The sequence below is a fragment of the Trachurus japonicus genome, chromosome 15 (assembly GCF_045865225.1).
Source record: "Trachurus japonicus isolate A0001 chromosome 15, Traja_1.0".
Classification (NCBI taxonomy): Eukaryota; Metazoa; Chordata; class Actinopteri; order Carangiformes; family Carangidae; genus Trachurus; species Trachurus japonicus.
In genome coordinates, this window is record NC_140921.1 from 28,001,055 (window position 1) to 28,011,555 (window position 10,501).

Consider the following 10,501-nt stretch of genomic DNA (forward strand, 5'->3'; position numbering starts at 1 on the left):
AAACAGATGACGCAGCTTTCAGGTAGATGAGGGTAGTGAGAAAGGGTGACAGAGAATAAAAACATAGTAATCAATGCCAGTAATCAGATTCCCCGCTGGCATAATAAATTGGCCAAAAGCTTCTCACAATGTATGGAGGGGTTCAGCACCTTGAGGCTGTACACTGAGAGGAAAGAAGGAGGCAGAGGACCATTGAGCATCATTGTTGTTTCATCCTGGACAATGAGCCACTGTCATGGATGAAACAACAATAATCCATAGGCACAGCAGGAAGATGGCCCCAAGTGATGAACCTGGTGAATACTTCAGGCAGCACCAACCTGATGAGAAGATGCAGGAGGAGCAGGAACCCACTGCACAGGATGGACCACCAGCAGATACAGGGAGTGGCTGATCAAGAAATCCGGTGCAAAGGTGCCCTTGAGACAGTCCAGCACAGACAGGCAGGGTGTGAGATGCTGGCAGGAAGGGAAGAGGTTAGAGAACTGGTTATCTGAAGAGATGCCTGACAGCATGAGACCAGCAGATGGAGTCACTGGCAGCTTCTGTCTCTTTCAGCTCAGCTGTGCCATCCCTGCAATGTTAGAACATATGAAGACGTATTAAAAAAGAAATAGCAGAAATAGTTAACTGATAGTAAAAGTAAAAATAATAGCTGATCTGAATCCTAATGCTTCAATACAGATACCTACAGAATGAAGACAGAGAGAGTCGCAGACAAAGTGGGAAAAAAAACAAAAGTTAGTGACATTGTAGATCTAACCAAAGGAACAGTAAAGAGAACCCTCTGATATTAATAATAGTTAATAGTTAAGTGAAGCCCACCTTCCAGTGCAAGACCACTGCAAGACAGCTACTGTATGTTTGCTTTAGCAGAGATAAAGACTTAACTTGTAGGATATGTGTTTATAACCATGGTCACATGATGCCTGACCCTAACCCTAACCCTAACCCTATATCTTAAAGGAGACATTATATGGCACAAATTAAAATAGTTCCCAGGTGTCTTAAAGACATGTCTGTGACATGCTTTGGTCAAAATACCCCAAGGATCAAACATCACATCTCTTTTCATTCTCTACAACAGCCCTGTTCAGAACAGCTGGTTTCAGTGCCTGTCCCTTTAAATGCAAATGAACCACTGTTGGCCTGCCCCACCCCTTCTACTGGTACCAGGTATAGGGGTGGTATTATGCTAATTCGAAAACTAGTTACATCATTATCTGACAACTATGGGAACACCCATAGACTGTGGTAACACCTTGTAAAACCACATAGATTTTAACCTAGGGAGCCTGAAAATTACAGATTTTTTTTTTTTGTTGATTCTCACATTTTGGGGGCCGGAAGGCAAGACAAACACCCAAATATATGTTAAAGAGCCTTCAAATAGTGATATTTCCCTAATATGTCCCATTTAATAATCATTATCACTACATTGCATGGGATTGTTAAACATTGCCTGCCTGAGGTGTGCCCAGCTGACAAAGCTCCAGTGCTTTTGCCCAACAATTCCATGAATGTACCTGAGTGCAATGTGCTCCATATGAAGTGTTGCGATCCTGATTGCAGTCTATGCTGGGCTTCTCCATCCTGCAAAGCATCAATAAATGTATTGAACAGCATTAGTGTCACTGCCAAGTGAAGATCAGAGTGCAGCATAGTTAAACTTAAAGCAGAAGTAAGCGGAATATCTGTGTTAATATAAGTCTTAAATAGTTATATCTTCCAACGGCAATCACTTACATAGAGTGTTTGGTCTGAAACACGGGTCTGTCAGTCACTGAACAAAGGGAATGGTGTGCTCAACTCTTGTGTAAAGATAAAACTGGGTGCCGGCTCAAAAATCGAAACAATGAAAAAACTGAAATGACAGCACTCACAAATGGTCTTGAAACATTTATTAAACGCACAGCAGTGCCTAACGGACGCGTTTCAGCCCTTGGCTTTCTTCAGCGTGAAGAAATGCTGGAGAAAGCCAAGGGCTGAAACGCCCTTTCATCTTGTATCAAATATCGATTAATGAATTAATCAATAATTTGCATCCCTAGTCTGTTGGTCTTGGTTAAAGCAAGAATATTTGTGTTAATAGAAGTCTTAAATAGTTATATCTTCCGACAGCAATCACTTCTATAGAGTGTTTGGTCTGAAACACGGGTCTGTCAGTCACTCTGCTCTGCTGTAAGCCGAGGAGAAAACTTTCTTTGTATCCTACAACCTTTATCCAATGAGGAGAGAGAACGGTGTGTGCTGCCAAGGGATGCGCGTGAATGTGGTGACGTAGGGACGAGGGCGGGGACTGCTAACTCCATCGGCTGACAAGAAGTTAGCCAATATTTCTGCTTTAATGAAACATGCCAAACTTAATGTTTTATACTCTCCCCAGCCCTCCCATAGGTCAATGGTCTGGGCAGCCTCCTCTTTTGATAGGCCAAGACTATGGTCCTTTAATCTGAACAAAAAGTCTGTCATGTCCTGCAATCCCTTGAGATTGTTGGGTCCTACATTACACAGAATAAAAAAATATGTAATAGTTTAAGTTTTGATATAGTATGTCCAGATGAAAAATGTAAATCTGCATCATTATGTTTGAAAGGGGCCTGAGGTGATGATGATTGAAGGGCAAATATAACCTGGAAGAGCAGAAGGACCGGCTAATGAGAAAGAAGATGCAGCTTCAAATGTTGTAGGGAATTGCAGTGCTAAATTGGATGTGTTGCAATCTCAGAGAAGTGGAAAAAATCCATAACAAATCACCCAGATGGAACAAACTCTTATTTGTTAAAGTGATGTCAGGTTCTTAGTGCTCATGCTAATTCATTTATTCCACAAATATCAAGGGAACAAAAGGAATAGAAATAATCATGACTCCTTCCATCTGGGTAAAAGGCCTAAGAGAAAATTGCACCTCAGTTCATTCACTCTGAGCCTGTGTTACTTAAGTGTATTTCCGTACTGATGAGAAACACTAGGCAACATGGAGGTAGTCGAATGATTGGGTGAGAAAAGGAGAATCAAAACCACATGCTATTCTGAAAAACCAAATGAAATCTTCATTAACCATGACTCCAGAATATTCTCATTTTTTGAAAATGTATTTAGCAAGAATTTGATGGTATATGTTTACAGTAGTGTTTACAGTCAAGCTGCCCGGACCCTAATGACTCAACAATATTTCTCAACTGTTTCTATATCTTATCACCTGGTTTTCCACAAAGATATCATGAATCTATAAAAGGTTTTGAGACACAGTGAATTGCAAGAGTTTTTTTTAAAGCAGTACAACACCCAAGGAACTCATTTGAAGCAACCAGCTCATTAACCTATAGGACAGGGACATGTTAAGGCTACAGTTGTATTACAAGCAGCTTGGAAATAAGCAGAAAGTTGCATTGGCACATATAGAAAAGGATCTTTCATGGCCCCTCATCAGAGTAGAGGATGTAAAAGCTCTTCAACATTACAGTCTTTTCCTGAGAGGCTGTTGCTGTTCCAATGCCAAGTCAGTGGTGCAATATTTGCACATGGTAAATCTGCCTGCAAACATGCTGTCCATTACATGGATGTTAACCCGGTAAGATCCACTGTTGCAGAAGTACAACATATTTAGACGGAGAAAAATAGAACAGAATATAATGTATTTTTCAAGTGAGTGCCTGAAGCGAGCCTATGCTTTTTTGTCTGTTTATCCAATTTTTTAAGCTTCAAGATTACCCACCATAAATGTATTTTCTTTTTCAACTACATCGACATAGTCATTGGGTCCTATTGTTCAGTCTCACAATGTTTTTGGATCATACATATCACGCGTGCCCTGATGTCAATAAGTCAGACAATTTCCAAATTTTTGGTGATGCAACATCACTTTGGTTTACTGGACTGACTGGACAGAACCATCAGATTGAAGTGAAATGCCTTAAATACTTTTTTGTGTATTTATTACAGTGTCTAGACAGAGAACATGTAGCCTACAAATTTTATTGTGGAAGACATTCCCTAGATTTTATATGGAGCTTGTTTTGTGAATATTTTATTTTAAATTTAATAATTGTTGTAACATTACAACGCTGGGTGAGTGTTACTGTTGTAATTTTTGAGAGGAACTTCAATTGAAATTTTAGCCCTTAGCTTTATATTGGGTTAGCCTACAAATATGGCAATTAAATATCTAGGCTACTTATAATGATTTCTACTTTCAACTCTTTTAGCAGTTTCCTCTTATCACAGAAAGCAGGAAATTCTAGCTAATTTTCTAATCAATTCATAGTCAAAGCAATTGTGTGGGATGCTTGGAGATGGTAATGTACTGGAGCAGGTGTGAATGTTCAGGAGTGTAGGGTGTGGTGGTAAATTGGGGGCTGCATGCACCTTTCAGGATGATAATCAGAGAGTACAATAGGTTGGCCAGACAGTATTGTGTGACTGAAATGTGTGAACATGTAAACACTTTATATTGTAATCAATTTCCCCACCATCCCATCTTTTCCTGCAGGTTATCTACAACCTAATGTGTACTATTTATACATAATATAGGTTGAGAAGAATTTGTAGCAATGAAGAGGACTATCACGCTAAGGCACAAGTAATGGCTGAACGATTTCAACAAAGGGGACATGGCAAATCCCTTATTGACAGTGCTATGGCAAAAGCCAACAGAAGAGATAGAGAAGAATTATTAAACCCAAACCCTCCAACCACACAGCATAAACATTTTTATGCTTGTTCACATAATAAATTGTATCAGCAGAGTCTTATCAGTGTGCGGTGGTCGTTCTTCTCAATCTATTTTACGTGCTGCCCACCAGCACCTGAGGAACTGTGGCTGTGCAGGGGATTCGTCTCACTTCAATAATAATAATGCATTTTATTTATAGGCACCTTTCAGGACTCTCAAGGCTAACTTCTTCATTCTTAAACTTGTGTAATAACGGGGTTGTCATTATTCATTGTTACTTTAATGTTTTCTTAATGAACAATTGTTCTTACAATGTAATGATAAAAGTTTAATTTACAAAAGCAAATTTCAGACGAATACATCTGGAGAAAATTAACTTTGTTTAAGACCTGTCTCTGTCTCAACAACACACTATAACGAGATTTGGCATAGATCGATAGAAAACGGCAACTAACGTTCGCAAACGCCCACGCTAATTCATTTTCGTAATGTTTAATATGACCTTTAGCTGTGTAAATATCAAATGTTATCATAAGATAGTAGTGGAGTATCTTAAAGACCTCTATTCAATGTTCAAAAATGATTTGACTAAAGTAGCGTAACAATTGTTTAATCCTGGTTGATTTAATGTAGCTATGATGTTTTTTTGTGTTTGTTTTGTTTTTTTCTCTTCCCTTTTGTGTTTGATATGTGACGTCACGGCCTGGAGGGCCAAACATTTTGCTCGCTTCCCGTCCGTCCGTTCAGGCGAAGCTGAAACTGGAGAGACACACTGCCGCTCCAAAATGCCGGACAGTTGTTGTGCGACTGGGTGCACAAATCGACGTGGAGAAAAGCCAGGGATATGTTTTTATCGTATCCCGGCCGGTAAAGACAACCCAGAGAGGAGAAACCTGTGGATTAGCGCTATCAAGCGCACGGTCAACGGGGAGGGCAAACCATGGCAGCCCTCCGGATACACACGTATCTGCAGCGCACACTTCATCACGGGTAAGTAGCTCAAGCCTAAATTCAGGTAAACACAACTATATCTGTATAGTAGTTATCGTAGTTTTAGCCATTAATCAAATCTTTACGTAAGCGTTTTGATGTGGTTTGTTGTCGTGTATCAAGACGACCGACCACAGTGATTTTAATGGGTTGTTGTTAGCTAGTTAGCTATCAAGAATGCTTTGGATAACTCCAAATGGAGGGATGTGGAAGGCCTGTTACACACATATTCAGCTGAATAGCACAACGACCAGATGTTATACTTGTGTATAGAATAATACTCTTTGTTTTTCATGCATATTGTCAAACTTCTGGAACAGGTTGGGCCATTAGCCTACTTCTGACCGCTCAAATAAGCAACAAAACTTCCCGGGGCATGCGCCATACGTCACATCCTGGAGCGTATTACAACACCCTTCAAAATAAAAGCACGAACGAGTAAAGGCGATATCCCTTTACATTGCTTAAAGGGATAGTTCAACATTTTGGCAAATTCGCCCATTGCCATAATCCCAATAGTTTTTATAGCTTTTTTGCCTTTACTTGATAACCCACAGTGAGATAGACAGGAAAGGGGGAGGCAGAGAGAGGGAGCGACATGCAGGAAAGGTCTGCCCGACGCGGGACCTGAACCGGGGACGCCCGCGCCGAGGACTGCAGCCTCCACACGGGGCGGCCGCTTCAACCACTGCTAGTTTTAGGAGTAGGTTTGTTGCCTTTAATTGTCAGTGCAAGCTACTTTAAGATTGGTGGAGCAGAACCACAAGCTACTCAGAGCTATGCTGGTATTTCCGGGTTTCCCTCATCAAACTCATCAAATACACAGTCCAACAACTCCAAAACGCTCTCATGGACAAGTTGTGACCTGCACATTCACCACGCTATGAGATAATAACGGAACGTTGCAAGACAGAGTTGTTTTCGAGGTAAATGCAAAGCCGTTGTCGTGCCGAAAAGAGACTGCTTGCCAAAATACTGCCCCCAACGGGAACACACATCAGCGGCTTTGCATGAAATTACTTTGAAAACAACTCTGTCTCGTAACGTTCCATTATTATCTCATAAGATACAGGTCACAACTTGTCCACAAGAGCGTTTTGGAGTTGTTGGGTTGTGTATTTGATGAGTTTGATGAGGGAAACCCGGAAATACCATATGCCTCCGTAGCATTAGCTTAGCAGCCCGTATCTCTGCCCCGCTGATCTCTAAAAACAGCTTGCACCGACAATTAAAGGTAACAAGACTATAGGGATTATGACAATGGGCAAATTCGCCAAAATGTTGAAATATCCCTTTAAAACTGGGGCTGTAATAAGTTACAATGAAAGGAAATGATGATTTTCTGTTTGAATATTAGTATAATTATCATTCCTAACTAATCTCTCCCTTAAAGGGATAGTTCACCCTAGAATGATATTTCGCTCATTATCTACTCACCCTCATGTTGACTAAGGGCTGGAAGAATTCTCAGAGTCCACCGTCCCTTCTCTGAGTTACAGGGGGTCTTGGCGTAGCAGTGCATGTCCATATAACGGTTGCAAAGGGACACCAGAGCTCTTCGTAAAAAAACACACACCAAAAAACATCCAAATACCTCCATGATGCTCGTATGTAATGTCCGTCTTGTGCTGAAGCCCCAAATTGCGTAATTGTCCCGAAAAAAATTAAATAAGTCTACATTTTAAGCTTGTTTGTAGCGGAAGCTTCTCGAAGCTCCTCTTCCTGGTCCGTCCAAATCTCGCGTGATTCGCAGTAACCGCACTGACGCCGGCGCAAATCACGCGAGATTTGGACGGACCAGGAAGAGGAGCTTTGAGAAGCTTCCGCTACAAACAAGCTTAAAATATAGACTTATTTAATTTTTTTCGGGACAATTACGCAATTTGGGGCTTCAGCACAAGACGGACATTACATACGAGCATCATGGAGGTATTTGGATGTTTTTTTGTGTGTGTTTTTTTACGAAGAGCTCTGGTGTCCCTTTACAACCGTTGCATTGAAATGCACTGCTACGCCAAGACCCCCTGTAACTCAGAGAAGGGACGGTGGACTCTGAGAATTCTTCCAGCCCTTAGTCAACATGAGGGTGAGTAGATAATGAGCGAAATATCATTCTAGGGTGAACTATCCCTTTAAAGAACTGCTAATATATGATGTGAGGCTTGCAGAGCTAGTTCGGCAGATCCTAATCAGTCAAATGCTCTCCTCATCTGAGAAAGATAATAATTAGCTAATTAAATCCTCTGCTTTCCTGATAATTCCTGGCTACTCTGCTATTTGTTGCTGCTCGTACTCTGCCTGCTCTTGCTCTGGCTGCCTATGAAGTTTCTCAGTCCCACCACCTCCTCAGAATCCACATGTGGGCTCTGTTTCTATGATGGAATGCTATTCATTCCCTGTAAATGTCTGTCAAGCTGATCATTATCAGGAAATAAATAAAATGAGACGGGGCCTGATGCTAAACTTGCTACAGCCGTGCTAAAATTATTTGTTATGCTCATTCAATATGAATTCAAATTCAAGCAATTTTTTTCTAACTTGTTCGCATTAACTCTCTCTTATCATAGGTGCCAAATCTGATGACCCAACGTCCCCTGACTGGGTACCATCTATCTTCATACCAACAAGAAAGAAGAAAAGAGAGAAATACATGACGAAGAAGAGGAAGAAGCAGCAAGAAGAAGCACTCCTCCTACAGCAGTCATCAGTGCCTGCTGCTGCGCCGGCGCCACCTGCTGAGGATGAGCAACAGTGTCAGGACAGACCATGGGAGGAAAAGTTTGAAAGATTATTAAAAGAATGTCACGAGCTCAGAGAGGACGACCAAAGTTTGAAAGACATTATTAAATCAGGAACATTTGATGAATTGGCTTTTGAGAGTCGTGATGAAAAAGTGAAAACATTGACTGGAATCCCATCATACGCCAAGCTACAAGTAGTTTTAACATTTGTGATGTCATTTCTACAGACTGGTACACATCTCTCTCCCTTTCAGCAACTTCTGTTAACTCTTATGAGGCTGAAAATGAACCTTTCAATTTCATTGCTCAGTTGTCTTTTTCGGATCTCAATTTCAGCTGCCAGGGGAACATTTTGGAACACCATCGAAGTGTTACATGCAAGGCTCGTCCCAGCACTCGTGTTTTGGCCAGACCGAGAAGTCCTCCAGTTCTCAATGCCCACGGTATTTAGACAGGCCTTTGGTAGATGCGTTTGTATTATTGACTGCTTTGAGTTTTGTATCGAAAAGCCAAAAGACCTAAGAGCGAGAGCACAGGCCTACTCAAATTACAAACATCGCCATACCATGAAATATCTGATTGGTATAACACCACAAGGAACAGTGTCTTTCATATCAAAAGGCTGGGGCGGCGGAACATCAGACAAAGACTTAACTGAGAATTGTGGTTTTTTAGATCACCTAAACCCAGGTGATGTGATATTGGCTGATAGAAGCTTTACTGTGGCAGATCCAGTTGGTCCGTACAATGCTGAGCTTCAGATCCAAGCCTTTACCAAAGGGAAAAACCAACTGGATCCCATGGAGTTGGAGTCCACACAAGGACTAGCATCAGTACGGATCTATGTGAAGAGTGTCATTGGCGAGGCTGGAAATCGGTACACCATACTTCAAAGAACAGCAGGAATTGAAATGTGTGAAGCTGAGCATCCAAAAGGTCTAACGCCGCTAGACAAAATGGTCCATGTGTGCTGTGCACTGACCAATTTGGCTCCCTCAATTGTTCCTTTAGGCTAAACATTAAAGAAACTTTACACAATTGCTGACACTGAACATTAAAGAAGGGTTTACACAATGGCTGACACTGATAAATTCATACTTTTGTTACTTGAATTTGTCAATTTTGTCCATGTCTGTATATACTTTTTTACATATTTTGGAACACTTTTGCTTTGTGTTTGTTTTCATTACGCAAGCATGTGTAAGGCACACAGTGTGTGGCCTGTATTAGATAAAAAAACACTTTAAACATATACTATGTTCTTTTCTGTTTCCCTCTTTTGTTTAGTTATTTCCTGTACACAGTTGCTGCATTTCCAACTTGACATTTTCAAACGTGTGGTTTGAAGTTTCAAACAACTTATGTGCATGTACCGTACTGTCTTTTACAGATTCTTGACTTACACTCAAGTCTGTCATCATTATGCAGGACAGGCACCCCACAATAACATCCAGTGATGGGAATAACGGTGTTATAAAATAATGGTGCTACTTTCAGTAATGCGTTATCAAAAAAGTTAATGTTTCCATGTTGTAAGGCTGTTACAGTTACAGACAATAAAATGTACCGTTACTTAACTCAAGAAGTCTCGTCACAAAATAATTAACCTATTGAAGTATGCGTTATGTACACTTTTTTGTCAGTCCATCAACTAGTTGTAAAAAAGCAGTTTATCTGGAACTAACCAACTCACTCGGTATTCAACGTTGCAGAGCCTGCTTGTGTGGAGGAATACTGGGTGAGTTGGTTAGTTCCAGATCATATCTATGGTTCCAGATAAACAGGAGGTTAGGGAGTTAAAGGTGGGGCGAGTTCAAGTAATTTGACACATTTGAGAATTTTATAAAAAGGTAATGCAATAGTTAAATTTCCTACTTTTAAAAAGTAATGAGTTATTGTTACCAGCTACTTTTCCCAAAAAGTAACTCATTTGGTAGCTGAATAACTACATTAGAAAAGTAACTAATTACCATGAAAAGTAACTATTGTGTTACTTTTTTATAAAATGCTCAAATATGTCAAATTACTTGGACTCAGCTCCCTAACCAGCCCTAACCTCCCGTTTATCTGGAACTATCCGACTCACTCTTGTGCG

At 40.6% G+C, this 10,501-nt stretch overlaps 1 protein-coding gene across 1 annotated transcript; it reads left to right on the forward strand.

Moving 5' to 3' along the window:
* The first annotated feature begins 5,396 nt into the window (after nucleotides 1–5,396).
* Nucleotides 5,397–9,584, forward strand: LOC146973873 (uncharacterized). Its single transcript, XM_085799046.1, has 2 exons — nucleotides 5,397–5,665; nucleotides 8,233–9,584. Exons 1-2 carry the CDS (start codon nucleotides 5,461–5,463, stop codon nucleotides 9,420–9,422), a joined length of 1,395 nt encoding a protein of 464 aa, XP_085655172.1. The 5' UTR covers nucleotides 5,397–5,460; the 3' UTR covers nucleotides 9,423–9,584.
* Nucleotides 9,585–10,501: the final 917 nt, after the last annotated feature.